This window comes from Phasianus colchicus, chromosome 6, assembly GCF_987193195.1.
Source record: "Phasianus colchicus chromosome 6, bPhaCol1.hap1.1, whole genome shotgun sequence".
In the NCBI taxonomy this organism is placed as follows: Eukaryota; Metazoa; Chordata; class Aves; order Galliformes; family Phasianidae; genus Phasianus; species Phasianus colchicus.
Genome location: NC_143441.1, coordinates 34014449 through 34033875, shown reverse-complemented (window position 1 = coordinate 34033875; position 19427 = coordinate 34014449). Strand labels below are relative to the sequence as shown.

General features: G+C 35.8%; 1 protein-coding gene across 3 annotated transcripts in view; it reads right to left on the bottom strand.

The window, feature by feature from the left end:
* Positions 1–19427, bottom strand: part of LOC116243273 (macrophage mannose receptor 1) — a 54725-nt gene that overhangs the window by 22587 nt on the left and 12711 nt on the right. For all 3 annotated transcript variants that reach the window (XM_031614418.2, XM_090142886.1, XM_090142885.1), the window contains exons 5-14: positions 18817–18930; positions 16728–16874; positions 12209–12391; positions 8273–8430; positions 5996–6109; positions 4843–4958; positions 3347–3495; positions 2135–2334; positions 1539–1663; positions 523–610 (exon numbers count right to left, since the gene is read on the bottom strand). In XM_031614418.2, the coding sequence (XP_031470278.2) occupies positions 523–610; positions 1539–1663; positions 2135–2334; positions 3347–3495; positions 4843–4958; positions 5996–6109; positions 8273–8430; positions 12209–12391; positions 16728–16874; positions 18817–18930 (1394 nt within the window). The remainder of the gene's footprint in view (positions 1–522; positions 611–1538; positions 1664–2134; positions 2335–3346; positions 3496–4842; positions 4959–5995; positions 6110–8272; positions 8431–12208; positions 12392–16727; positions 16875–18816; positions 18931–19427) is intronic.

Genomic DNA, 19427 nt, shown 5'->3' with positions numbered 1-19427 from the left:
CTCTAATTTTCCTGTTTCAATTCTAATTTCAGTTTTTTGTACATAGACTTTTATTTATCTATCTATATATTTTACCAACTTCACATTAAATACACCCACACCTGCAGAACCACTTTTGCTTCTACAGTTTAATATCTTAGTCTAAAGTACAGACAAGTCACAATTGCCTTCAGCTCCAGTGAATGTAGGCCACTTCAGATCAAGATCTAATTTGAAAAGAACAGAAATACTAACGATGGATTATTTTATTTTAAAACAAACTTTCATTCATAAGAACATATTTTTTTTAATCTCCATGAATTCAATTTTCTCGTTGATTTAAATACACATTTTCTTATTAAAAAAATCAGTATGATTTAGACATAAAATTCAGCCATGAAATTGCTAGTCATAAGATTCCTAAAGTGAACATGACAGAGCAGAGTGTTACAGTTAAACATAAAATTGTACAGACATTTACACCACGCACTTAAGAAACTCAAGGAATGAAAGATAAGAGCTGTGAAGAATTAAACCACTGACCGGAGATCCATCACTCCAGACAAAGCCATCATCAGGATTCAGGTAATATAAGCCCATCCAGAAATGCTGGTGGTAAAAACCATTGTTTCTAAACAAAACAAAAGACGAAAAGTAATAAATATTCATTTTATAAAGAGCTTAAACATAAAAACAAAACTAGTAAGGGCATTACAGTATTTTTTATAACCTAGCAATCACAGCAATTCATAAGCCTCTATACAAATAATCCTTAAAGCTCTAAGAAATAATAAGTGGAGAGGACAACTATTAAAATTCAACAATTTCTAGCTTTTAGCACTACACATTAACTCAAGTCAGTTTGTAACACTGTCTAACACAGAAAGTGTCCAGATCCAATCCAACTCCTGAAAATCTAATAAGTCTTACTACTTTTCTACAACAGTCCAGTCCTACTCTTTCTGTTTTCTCTTTAAAGGCGTGTAGTATTTCCAAACACAAAATTACTTGCTGCAGCAGAATCACATTAAAAAATAGCATCTTAACTAACTGCTGTCTTCAAGCAGATACGCTTTACTGATTAATCAGAATTCACTGAACCAATACATAGTAATGCAGCATTTGAGACTTCTTCCTTACTTGAAGGTCTGCTGCATTTTGCAAGTCTGCCAGGTTTCAATCTTGCTTTTCAGTTAGACAGGTACATATGTTCATTGAGCTCCACCTACTCATGCCATATTACAAGTGTTATCTTTTTAACAGTATTTGATCACATTCAGAAATCTCTCACTTTCTTATTACAATTCAAGGATCTACTAACTTTATTTACATACCCTGTGTAGGAAAAAAAAAAAAAGAATCTGAAGTTGGCTCTTTTCTGATTAGTTCTTAAAATTATGAACCAAAATACTGACTAGATTTATATCTTGACAGTTTTCCTATTTGTACATTTGCCTATGTTAAACAAATTGTCATCTGTAGTAATTTCAAAATGAAATATTTCAGAAAGATCGAAAGGATAATTAAAGTGAATAAATGACCACACAACAGATACTCACGCAATAGAACGCCAGATCACATACTGCTCTTCTTTACCATTGATGGAGGCCAGATCTCCTCCTATAGTTCGACAAAACTCTTGAGATTCAAGCCATGTTTTCTTTTGCTCTCCTTTTGAAAAAGGCTAAAGAGGCAGCATATTTTACCATCAGGTATAATAGACCATGAATAGATTACATGATCAAGATATTCAAAACCAATTCACTTAAAATTAACTTATTCTATGGATATTATAGAAAATTACATTGTAAGATCAGTTAGTGTTCATCTGTTTGAAAAACAGGTTTCATATGAGCATTTTTGAGGCAAGCTGGCAGACTGCATTGCTGACAGCAATAACTGCTGCAAACTGGCAGGAGAAAGACACTTTTAATAGAACAAGGATTGAAAAATCAAGCTCAGGAAATCAGACCTCAAGATCACACTTTAAAAAAGCAAAGAAAATGACAAATACTTCAATAAAAGGGGACAGGACCTGAACATATAATCCTTGAATAAGCTGATGAAACAGTAAGACTATTGTACACTACTTTTTATTGCATATAGGTGTACCAAATAGAAACTACCTTAATTGAGAACTAAGCAACAAACTTACTTTGAAACAAAAGCTAATACGATTGTTTGAGTCCCAACCCTCTGGACAACTGGGAACAGGAGTTGTTGTAGGAACAGGTGGAGGCGTCACTCCCTCTGCCCACATTTTGCATAGGAATTTTGCCTTTTCATCACATTTTATTACTTCCCATAATCCACCTGCAGTTCCAGTTCTCATGGCAACACAGCCTGGCTTTCTTCCTGGTTGAAAACAGGAACACATAAAAGCAACATTTCAGGGGGTCACTGAGAACTTTAGAAAACTTCATATTCTATCCTGTTAGAAATTGAAATATTTGCTTATACAGAATTTTTCTAACTCATGGAGAAAAATGCAAAAAAAAGTGCTTCACCTATATCTCAGATACTCAATTGTGCCTTACATCAAATCACATCAACTTCCAATGGCTGACTGTAGCACCATTGTGCAATTCAACCAATTCTTCCCTAAAACTGAAGACACGATAAGAGCGGTTTTCCCAAATTTGTCTGATTTGACTATAATTTAATAAAATGAGCTCGCTATATATAGGCCTGCTGCCGTCTTAGTCTACACAGCCTTACCACTCCATGTGACACATATAAATCAGAATTTAAGACACTGTAATTGAAGAGGATCAGACAGTCTCCCAAAAGCCTGATATAACACATCAGAATCTTGAAGGCAGGAGGAGACCATCTTCTTTCTGATGTGACCATGACAGACGTGAAAAGGTTTCCCATATATACACATATACACAATTCATCTAGAAAAGATATTAAGTGAAAAAAACTAAATGCTTCCTCTTAATCTTTCCTACAACCTTGTTTTCTCTAAGACCAGAGATGTTTTACGTATGTTGTGATTTCCCACAACTCAAAACATGCACTTAGGAAATGCACTATGAGATACAGCTGAACAGGCAGGATTTTCGAGCAAGGCACAGTATGTCTGAAGAGAATGATCTAGAAATGATCTAGAACATGCAGAATGATGGTAAATCAGAAATTTTACAGCACTTTACAGTTTCTTTCACACTCAGGTTAAAAACCTCAGTTAAGCACCATGCAGCAAGTTAGCACCAGCACGGCATGCTTGAGAGAGCAGCCAGATATATCTGAGAGCAATTGGTCATTATACCATTAGACAGGGGCTAAGGACTGAAATAAAAAATGCAATTGGTGAGTGATATATTCTGGGCACTGTACTCAGACAGCATAGAGTCATAGCTACCAGGCATTTCAGAATTCCAGTGTGTAAATAAGACATATTCGCCATTAGCCCACTTGAAAGTTCCCTTTTCTTCTACATCTGAAAGTCCAATCCAAAAGTATCTTTCTGTTTTCAGCCCAACCAGGCTAGTCAGATAGGCTTGTTCATATCTGTTCAAAAGAATACAACTGTTAAATTAATACCACTGGATTAATTTTTAAAAGCTATAAATAGTTTTTTTTTTCCTCACAACTACCTTTGTACTTTCTTAAAAGTATGACATGGAGGGATTTACATGAACAAACCAAATAATAAAACATAATATTTAGTTTGTAAGTTTGAATACCGAAGTATTCAGTCTTCTCTTCTGATGTCCAGTATAGGAAGTGGTATAATGGTGAATTGATATGAAATTGGAGAGGATATGGAAATGAAGGAACATGACAGGACTTAATTGTAATATCACTGTATTTCAAAGATTTTTTGGTACCCTTCTACTTTAATGACTTCTTGTTACAGGCAAATCCAAAAACCACAAAAGGCCTCAGCACTACTACAGAAATACACTAAAGTAAAGGCTGAAGTATGATGATGATAATAACCTGTTAAACTAAGGAAAACTGCAAATTAGATCCAGTGATCATACATGAACTTTTATGTTTGGGAAACAAACCTACTCAGAGGTAAAGCTGTCATAGTTCATTACTGTGTTTAAATAAAAAGCCTTTGTAACATCAGAGCTAATGTAAAAAAAAAGTCTCTCTCATAACAAGGTGTAGTCCAAAGACCACATTATTTAACTATTTTTATCACAGCTGCAGTTCTACCTGCATTTCGAGGGTTACTATCCATGAAACAGTTTTCACACTGGAACATACCTATTTAAATTATAATGAAAGAAATCAGAAAAAGTGTAAGGCACTGCAGGCACACCAGCCTTTATTTCTTAACTCTTACATTTTTGGAATATGCTGTATTCAATAATGTGTATCAGCTGCTCAGAAACTTAGTGCACATTGAACCCTCATGGAATTATGATGTTTTAAAGTACCAAGTACTTCTATCCTCATTTAGATTCTTATTTAAACTTTGAGTAAGTAGTTCAATTCTGAAAATAACTGATATTTGACATTGAGCTCCTCTTCCTCATTTCAGCTACCTTTCAAGTGGAGTTGACTTAAATCTCTTCATTTGATAATTAAAATTGAATTCTGTACTCTTATTCCTACACTCAAGTAAACCTATCCTCAAACCACTATAATTAAAGAAAAACAAAACTCTATGTTTTCCTTGGCTTTCAATAGCAAAAAATCATTTCATATCCATTGATTATTTTTACTATGAACTGAATTCATAGATTTGAATATGTACGCAAAATCTTTTACAAGTTTTGTATGTTTATATAGCTGTCCTCCCAAGCAAGATTTTCATCCATATCAAAATCTTTATTTTGACATTCAGATAATATTAGATGCTAAATTCTCATATGGCCCCTAACGCAAGCAGTTTTCACTTACCTGTCTTGAACAGTCGCTAAATACGCTTGATGCCTTTCACAGGTTTGATTTGCTTGAGAAAACGTTACAAATGTATTCCCAATGAAGTAACAATAAAAACCATGCCTTTTCCAGCCCTGTCAAAATAAGCATTAAGTGATCAAATGTGCTACAACGTTCATAAAGTTCCTATAAGAATATATTAAACATAAATGTAAAAGACAAAGAAAGAAAAAGACTCATGACACTGTCAGCTAACCATTAGACAACGGAACAATTGAACTGCAAAAGGCAGAGTGGAAAGAGGCAAGCAGAAAGCTTTTTTAAAGTCCTGATTTATAATGATTTTTTAATCAGTGATTTCCACTTATAAAAAGATACGACAGGTTTTCATTGTGTGCTTTCGGTACTCTGCCTGGCACATAGGTGTGCAAGCATGAGAACTGCTCATGGAAAGCAAATTTAACCTTGTCCTTTTAGACTGGTAGCGACATATCAAACAAGTTCATAGATTATTAAATAACACTAACCCTCTCTTCTAATGTTTTGTCATCCAAATGGAATATGCTTTCAGAGGAATAGTGACTGGGTACAGCAAACAATTTATGCAAATTTTCTCTTAATATTCTTCAGTTTCTCACCAACAAGACTATCCAACAAGGAATAAATTCAGTGGCAGTTCAGACGGAGCACAGTGGATATAGTTTGTTTAGGAACTTGTAACAAATTTTTCAAAGTAGGGAGCATGGCCTAACACCTAAACAAAGCCTTGAGAATATCATGAAGACAAACACATTCTTATTGCCATGAACAGTAACGAAGAAAATTGTAGACAGAGCTGAAGAGCAACTGCTGGTGAAGAAAAATTTCTTATGAAGGTCTAAACTCCAATCAAGGAAAAATAGCCTACTCAAGAGCTACTCATTTGAGATTTGTACACTTTCAAGTATTAGAAAAATAAAGGGAACATCGAGAGTGAGAGTCTGGTTTTATTCATCTGTACCACCCGTCCCATCTGCCATAAAAATGAGAAGACCAGCTGTTTTAATGATGACAATACAGAAACCATTTCTCCTTGCTTTTCAACCCCCTCCTTCCAGATCCATTCAGGAGCCATCTCTTCTTAATCCTACCTAGCAGCCAATTCAACTTCAACAATTTTTTCTTCACTTACTCTCTGGCAGCCCATGCCAATAGTTTCCTCTTCTGTAGGTGCTTCTGACAGGGGCTTCCTTTTACAGATGTAGCCATTTTTCTTTTCACAAGAATGGTCCGCCCAAAATCCATTCTAAATATAAGAACAGAATATCATAGTCAAGTGGGATTTAGGTTTCAAAGATGCACTCTACATTTAAGTATTTAAGGACTTTTTTTTTTTCTAGCTTTTAAGGAAGGAAAACCTACATGTAACTTCAGTACAGAATTTCAACCTCAGTCTGACTTCTCCTGCTGAGAGTGATTCAACATTGCTGTACACCTTTTTGATTACTATGCTGCTGAAAAGTGGACACTTTGAGGTGACAGCAATACATCATCTTTACAAAAACTACTAATTCAGTAATCATACAGGAGGAAAGGGGATCATAGAATGTTTCGGGTTGGAAAGGACATTCAAGACTATTTTCTTCTGATCCCCCTGACCAGGGCCCCATCCAACCAAGCTTCGAGCACTTCCACAGATGGGGCATCCACAGCTTCTCTGGGCAGCCTGTTCCCTGCCTCACCACCCATGTTATAAAGAATTTCCTAATAAATCTAATTTAAATCTAGTCTCTTAGTTTAAAACCATTATACTTTGTCCTGTCACTACAATGCCAAGCTTCTGCAGCCTTGAACTGGTATTTTTGGTTGGTTCTTATTTATAGTATTATGCATGCCAACTTTCCATAAGAAACTTCTGAGCAATGATCAAGGGTTCTCTGGCTGCACTGAATGTTGCCACTTCTAGCACGTCATCATTTTAGCATACATCATCATCATAACCAGCAAAGTCAAATATTAATGCTTTGTGATCCTGGCCATTGAATTTTATTTTAATACCCAACCAGATGTGATATCCCATTTGTAAACTTACTTAATCTTCTACCAGTATCTCTGCATATAAAAAAAAAAAAAAGGAAGAAAAAAAATCACATGCCACAGTACTCATCTGTAACTATATACATAACTATTCTTGCCACCTCACAACTGAACTCTTTGCAGGTTCCAGTGTTGCACTCTGGCACCCTGATGTTTAAGCATCCAGCTACCTTCCCATGCCTGACTTTCTAATTCCATAATACAGACAAAGCATTTACTACAACCTCATCTAGCACTGTCATAGGGGCTGCCCAAAAAGGACATTAAAACACAACAACTTTTTGCCTTTAAAAAACTGCTTACTCAGTAATTATGCACACTATGGCCTGGTTGCCATGGAAAAAATATGTATTTGCACACTTCTCACCAGAACTTGACCACTCCTGCAATGGAGAAAAACTTAAAAAAAAGATTACAATATCATCCATGCTTCTAATCACTGCATTTTTTTTTTCCACTAAAATACATAGCAAACCCTAACATTCCAGACACATCTAACTGCAGGTGTAGTTTCTGTAGCCTTCTGAATTCTTAATGCAGCAGAAAGGGGTAAATGTTCTTTTTCTTCCTGATAAAATAGGTAAATTATCAAGGAGATGGTAAATCCTGTATTTTTACACATTTTATCACAAATAGGAAAAGTATTATTCTGCAACATTACACACTGACTTTTATACCAAGTGAACCATGGAGATGTGGCATTGAGGGACATGGCTTCGTGGGCATAGTGGGGATGGTTTGTTTCTTTGGACCTGATGATATTAGAGGTCTTTTCCAACTTTACTGACCCTACGATTCAGATTATCTCAGTATTGATAGTATATAATTGTTATAATCCAAAAGAAGACTTTTCAAAACAGCCTTGCAATTGTAGGTATCAGCAAGTAGGACCAGCGCACAAAGGCTTACACTAATGCCACTGCTAAACACTTTCCTCACAGCTTTTCATGTGCAGAGCAGACACAAACATAATGTGTAACAGACCTAGACCCAAGACCCAAATTTTATAACTTTGTCTAGAATAAGAAAACAGGGGTTTCTCTCTTCTTCTTTCCCTCTATCATCGATAAAAACTGCTAGTGCAATTTCTTAAGATAGCTATATATCTCATAAAGATTCAAAGCAGAAAGAAAAATTCAAACATATCTAAATCAAAATGTAGATTCCCAAAGAAAAGCATTTAGATGTTCATGTGCTTTGCAGTGTAATTAAAAGTTTCTTCCAAAGTCCACATGTGCATACGGAAATCTCTGGACCTTTGGTGGGGGGAAGGGGATTTAACTTAAAGGAAAGCCATCACTTTTTGTTTCCCAAGGAAGCAGCAAAATAAATAAATAAATAAAATTAAGTCAATAGTAAAACATGACTTTACCTTTCCCTTCATAACAACGCAGTCCTCCTGCCTATTGTTTGCATGAGTGGGTTCTCCACGAAGCCACTTGGCATAGGTGACAGGTGTCCCATCACTCCATTCAAAATACATCTGAACCTTGAGGTCATTCAACCCAATCCAAAGTTCATCATCTGGCTCTAAAACATGATTGATAACAGTCCTTATACATGATGTTATTTATAGGATCTTACTCTCAGGAAGGCTAAAAGGAAGTCACAGAAAATTAAGGCTCCCTATTTCATATAGAGGGCATAGCATTCTCCATGTACCCACTCCAGTCTTCAGAAAAAGCCACTCACTCTAGTGGCAGTACAATAGCAGTGTTTAGCTTCATACAAAAGCACAGACTTGCTCTCTGTATTGAATTATGTTGCAGCATAGTCTGACTTGTTCTCCTTTTCCAGCTTAAAACACTTGCATAAAATAAGTAACAAGATACAACCAACCACCTAAATAAAATCCTAACTCCTCTTTCACCTCTAGGGCAGTAAAGAAAGTAGAAATACCAACTCTTCTAATGCTCAGACACCCAGCATGTCTCTTAAAGCTGACAGTCAGCAAACACACTTGCAAGTTGTCCCATCATCTGTTTCTATACTTTGTTTAATTTTACAGCAATATGCAATTCCTGTTGCTGTTTCACTTTTTGTCAGTCCACTGCGGAGTAAATTTTCTTTTGGAAGGAAAGTGTAGGATTAATCAAGCATTTTACTTCACTGCTGCTGTTTCTTAGAAGTCTATTCACCTGTGCTTAAAAGTCTCCACCATATTGCTACTATAATGTTCCTCTGCAAAAAAACTTCTGAATAAAATCCTATGGGAGATTAAAAATTGGGCATTGATAATAACTGAACTTAGTCATCATCAAAGGGCATTCCTTTGTAGTACTGGTTTTTTACCTTTGTTAACTGCAATTGGAATTTATTACGAGAGTCATAAAATGTATTTAATTCCATCATTAGTGGTGGCATAATAGAACTGTATTTTGAATTAACAATACTCAGACATCTTTCATGTTCACAGTTTGTTCTCACAGTTTTCCCTTCTTGAACAATTTTTCTCTTAACATTCTCTACCCATACTGATCATGGTCAACTTGACAACAGAATTGCTCATGAAATGTAAAAATGGAATCTTGTGTCCACCCAAAAAGACATCAGCTGCTTAAGAGTTCATCAAACAGAAACTGGAACTGTTTCTCTTCTGTTGCTTCCCTGTAAAAAGTCATCTCCTTCTTTTTGATTTACACATTTCAGATTTTAATCGACACCTCAGCAACTTAAAACTCTCCTGTGACATTTCTGCCATTTGCTAGCTACAGAAAGATGGAGGCATCCCATTCTGACAAATCAAGCTCCTAGAAAAATCACTTTCCAGCTTGCCACTTGAATAGTCATCTCTATCCTTCCTTTTTCCCCTCCATTTCCTTTGCCATCTTTATTATATCTGAGTATGAGCCCTTATAGCTCATCCACACTGTCCTTACCAACCCTCCCCTAATACTCAGACTCAGAGGACACAAGATTCCATTTAGCAACCAACACAGCAGAAGCCTCCTCGATGGCAAGAGATCCTAGTGTGGGCTCATACCATGGTAATACAGTATTACAATAAACAGCATTCCATAACACAAAAATACACTGTGCAAATCAGAAAAGGACAAAGATTAGCGGAGCCCCTTCCTAGTTAACATTTTCTCCTCTCTGTAGAAGAAATGCTGGCACAGAGTTTGGTGACCTCGAAATCTGTGCAACTAAACACCGAGTTTTTCCACAACCACTTTATCAACTATTTCCCCCTCTCTCAGACATGCTCTGAGCCATGTTTGTGCAACATCAGATTCTGCATTTTAATGTAAATATGCACAATACATTCCTTTTTTATTCTTCATGTTCTTCTCTGAAGTTCTCCCTTGTCAATTATGCCAAAACTGAAGAAGTTTTGCTACTGTGACCATACTTATCTCATACTTATCCCTTATTGCTCAGTCTTATCACTAGACTGTGAATTGTCTGGCGCAAAGATGGGCTTTTTCTCTGTTTGCACAGCACTTATTGCAGCAGAGTTCTGATCCAGGCAAGATTATTGAGGCACTGCAGTACACAGTGCTCTCATCACAGGGGTGAGAAATGACAATCTGATACTGAGAGACAAATGCTTTAAAAGGCATCTTCAGCAGTTTCAATTTTCCTCCTCTGAAAAGATTACTTTCTAAATAGTCTGTTGCAGTATTTGTGCCATCTGTGAGAAATCTGGTTTCCCTCAGAACTATATGACTTTCAGAAATATTCACTTTAAAAAAAAAAAAAAAAAAAAAAAAAAAACAGTGCAATGTAATCAGTCCAGAAAAGGCCTTTGGAAAAGGTAATAACCTCTGAAACAACCTACTTCCAAGGAACAAGTCAAAAATGCATCTATGCATCTAATCTCCTTCAAATTCTTTCAAATGTCCTAATGCCTCATTCAGAGGTCTCGCCTTTCTTAATCATCCCTTTTCAAAGAATAAAAGTTTTGCATAGTTCACAAAACAATGTATCACTCTTACTGTGCCCTGTGCCATGCTCTACTCTGGCTCGTACTGCCTCACCTTGAGGGCTGTGTGCAGATTGGGGTACCAAAATATAAGAAGGTCATAAAACAAAGGTCCAAACAAAGGATTGGAAAGACAGGGAAGGGTCTATGAGATAAGGCATATAAGGAGCAGCTGAGGTCCCCGGGTTTGGTCAGCCCAGAGCAGAGGAGGCTCAAGGAAAGCTCGGTGGCAGCTGCAGCTCCTCACAGGGGAGTGGAGGGGCAGCACTGAACTCTGCTCCCTGGTAGAAGCAATGTGACTGTGGCATAGAGCTGCATCAGGGGATGGTCAGGATGGAAATGCGGAAAAGGTTTTCCACCAGGGGCTTGTCAGGCACTGGAACAGAATCCAGAGTTCAAGAACAATTTGGACAACACTCTCAGATATATGTCTTAATTTTTAGGTATTTCTATGTGGAGTTGGACTTGATAACACTTGTGGGTTCCTTTCAACCTGGGATATCCTATGATTTTACAATTGTAAGAACAAACGAGTTGCAATGGAGTTGGACAGGATACATAACTAAAGCAGATCTGCTATTTTGAGATTGCTATTCCTGCCATTACACAGCAACTCAAGACAGCTTGCTGCCCTTTCAGCGAAATAAGCTACCTGACAGGGCACTAAAAGCACATACAGAATTAGTTACTGCAATGAAGTAAACATGGCTGTAAACATGTCTCACCCATTGAATAGCAGTATCTGATACTAAATGTAAAATAATTTACATGGAAAGCAGCACAACTACAAAATGGCCTCAGCATCAGCATGGTTGCTTCTCACATAAGGAGCATCTCACCTAAGGCCATCTGTAGCCATTCTTGACATGCAAGAACTTGAGTATGTGAACACTGAAGTACCCCATTTCAGGGGCGCCTCTGAACACACATACTGGGACAGACAGCTTCTTATTTCATGACTTGAAAAACATGGACATGGCAGTAATAGGATCCATAATTTCCACAAGTTTTCTGACCAACAAATATTGTTTCCTCTCAGCTATCTTTGCAGAGCGAAAGTAAAAATTCTTCCAGCTTCTGAAAACATTACAAATGGCCAAAAGAAGTAAAAAGCAGACCCTGAGAAAGGATGCAGTTTGATGCAGTTCACAACATTGATCACAGCTTTTTCATGACAGCATAGTCCATGTAGTTTTAATTCTATTGGCCTTTTTTCCCAACATTTGAAGTTTAGAATTTAACTCCTTCTGCAACTTGTGATGAGGATATTGTTAATTTTATTTGTATTTTTTAAACAGCCTCCTCCTTTTCTCTTAAACTTCATATTTTCTTAGTATAAGTGATATATTACTGCAAAAATACATAAATAAATAAAATACTCACGGTACCCAAGCTGAGAAATAACAAAGCTGTACTCTTCAACATTATGGATGCTAGCCAGATCCCCATCCTCCTTTCTGCAAGATGTTAAGGCATCTTTCCATATTTTGGGGTTCCTGTGAATTATGTAACAGTGACCAGCATATGATATCCATTGGTCAGGACATCTAATAGGCACATCAGTCTCTGAAAAGAAAAACGAAGAACTTCAGAATTCTATTCTTAACAAAAGATTTAAAATTACATAAGCAAAGACTTAACAAACAAATTGTTTGTTTTCACCCTCAAGAGCAGCAGGGTTGAAAAATATCTAAAAAGATCATCATGGGCAAGTATGATTAAAAGTTAAAATCCCCAGATATTTTTAAGAGCAATACAGTTGCAAACAAGTGCTTGCAACTTGTGAAAAGATGGAAAGAATTTAACTGCAAAAACACACTTTTGACCTTTACACACACACGCATATTAAATTGTGAAATCTAAAGAGTTGTGCTCTGTTATTTTTCTGCATTTCATGCCAGCATTCCTTTTCATTCTCAGTGACACTTAGGTACAGGATAAAAAACTGGGCTTACAGAACTTATATATGAAGGCAATTTTTTTCCACTAGACTTTAAGCACTTTATGGACTAGCTGCATTTTCTAGATTAAAAAAAAAAAAAAGTGATTCTACAGGATCATGCAAGAATCCAAAATGCAAATACTGCTTTTAGGAATACTTTTTAAAAGCACAATTGAGAAAATTATTCTATCAAAGTAAATCATTGTGCTTAAAGATTGCTTTTAGGAATTCATCAGAACAGTAACAGAATACTGCCAACAACCACATTGCTGTTCAGCAAACAATTCAGCCTTGGAAGAAGTGTCATCCAACTGTATAATAAAAAGAATTTATAATCATTAGAGAGTTTAGGAAACACCAATATAGAGAGCAGAACAGGAACAGCAAGCTTGCAGAAATTCTGTTGGGAAAATAAACTTACGTATGTCAGAGAACAAGAAGCAATGTGTTTCTGTATGACAGTGGTGCATATTTCATGAAAACATTTAACTAGTCATCCAAAGCCATGATTAGTCAGGGCAAGTTTGCAAATACTTGCCCTGATGCTGACAATTAGTAGTTATTTAGCGTCAGAACACAGAACACCAGTCAAAGCACAGCTATAAACATACTTTTTTTGCCTGCAGACCCACCTCAAAAAAATGCCAGGAGGTTATCAGAAAGTAAAACAGAACTCTGCCATCCCAGGGACGAGGATCCCTATGTATGGTCAGAGCCCTGTCAATCCTACCACAGAAGGAAAGAATAAGGATAGATAGAGATGCTGGAAAGACAAACTAATGGTATGTGGGGCTGTTCAGATAAATGGAACAGATGACAAATGCATGTAGAGGTATCATGCTTTAGGCAGCTACCTGATTCCTACTGTGCCTGGGGTTAGCTCTGAGCATGTTACATCTTACAGTACTTTGCTACAGCAAGCAGTCAGAGAGCAGCTCTGAAAAAAAAAAAGCTAGACTTACATGCATCTTTAACAAACTCACACATCTTTAACAAACTCACACAATGCACCCTTTTGGAAACAGTAAACCAAATAGAACAGATAATATCAGTTCAGACTTCACTACAAAGACAATCACACAGGTCTTTATTCCCCTGTGGCTTTTTAAGAATCTCTCTTTCAGACTGAAGGAGACTGCATGAACATTACTCTCAACACTAAATCAACTACGGCTGGCAGGGAATCTATTTTGGTTGTAAATTCAGTAACATTAAGGAATTTGTTGAAGGCAGAAAAACTGGAGAAGTAGTTGACAGTCTAATTTCTTTGGAGCACATTTTATTGAATGACATAGCTGGGAACTTCTCAGTAGGACAAAGCCTCAAGTTGTTCATTTCTAGCTGTCAGCAAAAATTAACTCTGTGCTTCCCTCTTCTTCTAAAGAAAACACACAACACAGAGCCCTGTGATCTACTTTTCATCCTAAAGAAAACAAGTACTAAATCCTGAACTTCATCTGACTTAAATAAAATAAGCAGGACATATTAAAGCAAGTAATATCTAACAGTGGGAATCACATTAAAGAATAAAAAACATTATCTCAAATGTCAAGTTGATGAATACTGTGGAATAGTTCAACACACAAAAATGAAGCATAGACTTAAAAAGACCAAATAGTTCCACAGACTATAAACTTGGCTTCCTGAAGTCTGAAGGTCTCCCAGTTATTGACTTGGGTGTCTACAAAGGTAAAAATACTAGCTGAATGATTCTCATGATTAGGGAATTAACATTTCTCTCTCACACATTCATTCTTAGTTGCTGATAAGAGAGAGCTTACACAGCCTTTGTAACAGTTAAATTAAGTGTATTTAATTCTCCAATCAGATACAGGAGCTTATGAAATATTCGGAAACTCAATACTTTATGTTGTCAAACTGGGATGAAAACTATTTTGGCAGTCATCTGGTGGAGGTAAGCAGCCAGCCAGCTTTTCCTTAGAAAATTAAGTTTAAAAATAAGCATATTTTGCAAGTGAAATTAATGGATTCTTATTGATTCATTTTGCTGTATCACAAATTAACTGCTTTGAAGCCCTAAAATCTAAATGACTTAAAGACATATAATAATGTGGCCCCCTGCTGGAAAAAAAAAAAATCTCGTGAAGGAAGTCCACACAGCTGCTGAGCTCCTGAAAATCTTCAAATGCTGCAAAAATAAAGAATCTGTAAAGATTTTTCTCTACTTTGTTATAGATACATGATTACATTCTGTTATAAAGTGTTCTCTCTCACAATCCTTATATAGTGCTCTTTTCAACTTAAACTAGAGTTTCTAGAGTTGAAATATTAAAAGATTGCCACTGCATTTAGTAGTGAGTGCACAACTTAATTGCATGCATGAATTTGCAATTAATTTATATTTTGACACTGGAGCCCTGGTCAGGAAAACATCATCTGCCATGAGTTTTCCTTTACATCATTAGAAATTGAGGGCACTTAACACCTTGCATGATCGCATGCTTATTCCTTTTATGACTTCCTCCCTTAGGACACTTTGGAAAATATTTTATGAGGTGAACCACTGCCAATCTCTGTTTAATCTGTCATCACGTTTACTCAGCAATTTCTGTACAATTGAAAACTTATGCCTCATTTCTGTTCTTCCTGCAAATTATGATTCACTTCAGTATGGGAGGGGTGAGGCAGGAAATCAAAAACCTGATGTATAAGAAAGAAATAGCCATTAGCTCCAAATTAAGATTGAATCTAAAACTAAATAAGATAATAGGCAGCACTGAATCAGTGATTTATTTACAAGCATCAGTGTTTAAAGATATGTTTATGAAAAGCTGAGTAGCAGCCCATGGAACAATCTACTTCAACCTAAATAAAGATTTTGGCTGTCAGAAGTATAGAAATACTAACAGCTATTGGCACTTTAATTCAGAAAAGTGTTAAAATAAGAACTAGTGTCATTTCCAACTTGGACAATAAATACACTTAATTTCAAAACTGAAGTATATTTAATAACCAAATATTGAAATCAATGTTAATTAATACACTTGCTCACTTGTTTTTCTTAAAGAGAAACAAGTTAGGCAGAAGACACTGTTTCAAGTTTTTTGATATCACTGAGCTGGCTATATGCTGGCAACAGCAGAAACAACATTAAAAAACATATTTTTCAAGTCAGACTTTCTGGAAACTCATCATTTGACATCTGATCTTTCAATAATGTATATTAAAAAATGGACTGGAAATATGGTAGCAATTTGGATTTCTGCTTCTAAACGCTGTCCAAAATAATGTCAGTGAATTTGGGAGATACCTGTACAAGCTAGAAAGAGGAATAAACTTGGAAACAAGGGATAACAGAAGGAAAGAGTGTTGAAACAAAGGAAAAAGCCACAGTGTAAATTATGGTACGAAGAGATACAATAAGGAAATAAGTCTAAATAAAGCTATGAAAACTTATCCCTGATTTCTCTTTCCTGTGTACCTTAAGTGCCCAAATTATATTTCTTCTAAAAAAGCGTCTGCATGTATTTAATCTAAAGAATTTTGTAATTAAGCCAAATAGTTTAGGTATATAAAAAATACAAATTCATACTTAGTTACATACATAGTTTTTAAACAAATCTTTAAATCTAATTTTTAAAAATTCTTTAAGTTTACTATTAATTTGCACTGTTAAACTTACTTCATTTCATAAGTAGCAAAAAATGACAGCCAGAGAGATAGATTAGTTCCAATGAGAACATGGGCTTTTAATTACACAATTTTTTAAGCATAAAATAATTTAGCTTTTTATTCCACATACAAAAAATGAAAGTTTTGTTTGCTTTTGGAAAGAGAACTCAGTTATATTACACAGGAAGTAAGGAGACCAGAGTAAAGAGGAAGTACACAATGTTCACTTTTACAAGGAATCTTGGTCAAGTCACATTTTGCACAGACATTATCTTTTCTCAATTTGATGCCATTAATAATTTGTTAGGGGATTGCCACCAAGCCTACCAGTGGGAACAACGAAAGATGCTAAAGTAGCATTTCCTCGTTTACAAATATAGCCGAGCTTCTGGTTGCATTCCCAATTCTCCCACTTGGCAACTTTGCCAGGATTTAATGCTGCACAGATTTTTCCAGGTTCTGGAGAAGGATGCCCTTAAATAAATAAATAAACAAACAGACAACATTTTTTAAAAATGACAAACCACTCAACAGCAATAACTAAGAATAAACACCTCATGATTACACTTCCAATTACTTTCAGATTTGAATTTGTTCCATGCCTTAATTACAAGACACATTAACATATAGGCAGCTGTGATTCTCAACAGGCCTTTAACCTGAATGGTGCAGCTCATTCCCTTAGCAGATATTCTACTCAGAAACTGCACGTTGAGATATTTATCCAGTTCACAATTGTTAACACTCTTTTATGGGTTCAAAGATTTTATGTGGTGTATTACAGTGCAAATATGTCATTTGTTTTTTTCCCCTTTCTCAATTCTAGAGTGCAATTTTTTACCTGTTCAGTAAGCTAGTCAAATTCTGCATTTAAATAATTTAAATAAATAGTAAGCAATTATTTTGCTAATTTGACTTCGTTGTTCTTGTTGTATCATTTAGATAAGTGGACAGGATATTTGGCTCTCTTCAATTGAAGATTAGCAATAACACTAACAAAAGTATTAAAAAGAAAGCAGAACTTTTAGAACACAAAAATTCTGCAGTAAACTGCATGAACTTTTCGAGATCTGGTCTAATCTGATTAAATCTAACTTTTTTTTTTCACATCTGAACACATCTCTTTACTACATAACAAGTGTCAGAAATGCAAAACAATATGGCAAAACAACAATTTGTAGAGCATAAGATTGTTCATTGAAAAATTAACTCCCTATTTCCTTAGATTACAGTTCTTCCCTAGGGAAAAAAAATGTTCCTACTTCAAGAACAAAAATTGAAATGATTTTAATGGACAAAAAAGTTCCACCATAGGCAGCTAGCTCTCCCAAATGCATAAACCCCATATTTTAGCTACGGATAACTTAGATCCCTTATAGAACATAAAACAATGAAATGTTCCTGTTATTTGTTTAGAACTAGTGAGATGGAAGAATGTAAAGCTTCCACAAATTCTTTTAAAATTTACTGGTGGAAAGAACAGTTAGGTCTTCAACACACACAGAAATGGGGATGAGATAGACTTACGCTGACAAAAGTGTAACCATGAAGTAGAAAACAAAAATGTAAAACTGGTTATATAGATACCAGCAGAGTGAAAAACAAATGGAGTCCATTTGGTTACTCCAAAACTTGGATAATTCTTTACAGGATAAATGAGAGCTGTCCGCAGTTTTAGCAGTCATGAACAGCTTCCCTTGCTGCTTTGGCTCTAACTCAGCCAGGCTTTCTCCACCCTTTGCTACATGCAGCTCCTCACCTGTGCTTTTGGCAGACAGACCTGTAAACATCCTCTCAGGAACTTGAATTTCAGCCCATCTGTTTGCCTTGTGTGCTCTTGCCATTGGAGAGCTATTTAGACAGTGGTTCAATTCACTCTTCAAAGCTTACAGAGAAGTTCTGTCCACCTAAAATTTGGTTTGGGGCTTACCTCCAAAAATGGAACTACTGAGTGACATGATGGAGTAACTTACAGAGTGTTACTGCAAATTAAATACATAGAACGTGCTCAGTGAAAATGAAGAGCATTCAAACTGTATAACTTCAGACATCCACTTAAATCAGTCTCCAAAGACTTCCTGAATAGTTAGTGCAAGGAAACAAGGGTCCTGATAAAAGGCACCTTAACACAGACACTGAATAATAAATCAGAAAAGCACCTCTTCACTGCTGTCTACAGATGGCATGGAGAATATGTTTTTAATACTGGCACTGGAGTTCAGCATTGCAGCTACAGGTGTGAAGCAGCTGGTTTTGCTTCAGGGGAGACTAGTCTAACATATTTAGTTCTGTATGTATTATCACCAAGGTTGGTTAATCCAAAATGAAAATAGAAATCCTATCATTAAGCAAATAACCAAAACAAACTGGAAAAGAAAGGAATTTAACCCCTTAGAAAAAAAAAAAACAATCTTACCTGGAACCCAATTTAAGTATCTAAATGGAGCACCACCAACCCATTGCCAACCACTGTCAAAATTCAGGCTGTTAAGGCCAAACCACAGAGCAGAACTCAGCTTGCCAGTCAAACCTAGGTAACAGAGACAAAGAAAGATACTAGCAATACAAGGCAAGAGCAAACATTCTCTTGAAACTTGAAAGCTTAATGTTCTTTGGTTCTCCTTTTTCCCAGTACAAGATTTAAAAATTTTAACTTCAGGTGACTACACTAAACTGCACATATGTTTTCACACTGCTCACATTACTTTTACTGTCAGAGTTTTTGCAATTTTAGGTGTGGGGAATTGGGTTAGAATGGAGAAACAATAATATGTATACATTCTTTGTAAGGAGATTATCATATATATGAAGCAAATCAGTTTTTTCCCCAGAATTAAAAAATATAAAACTGATAGCTGACAGAAGAGAAGTAAATAAGTAATCAGTTTTCTAAAACCAAATATGAATCCTTTCTCGTCATGCAAATATTTTCTTTTCCAATAAAATTAACAAATGTGAGTTTCAAATTTACTAAATATTTTAAACTAGTATTGTAAACAGTTTATATTTTATCGTACCACATTTAAA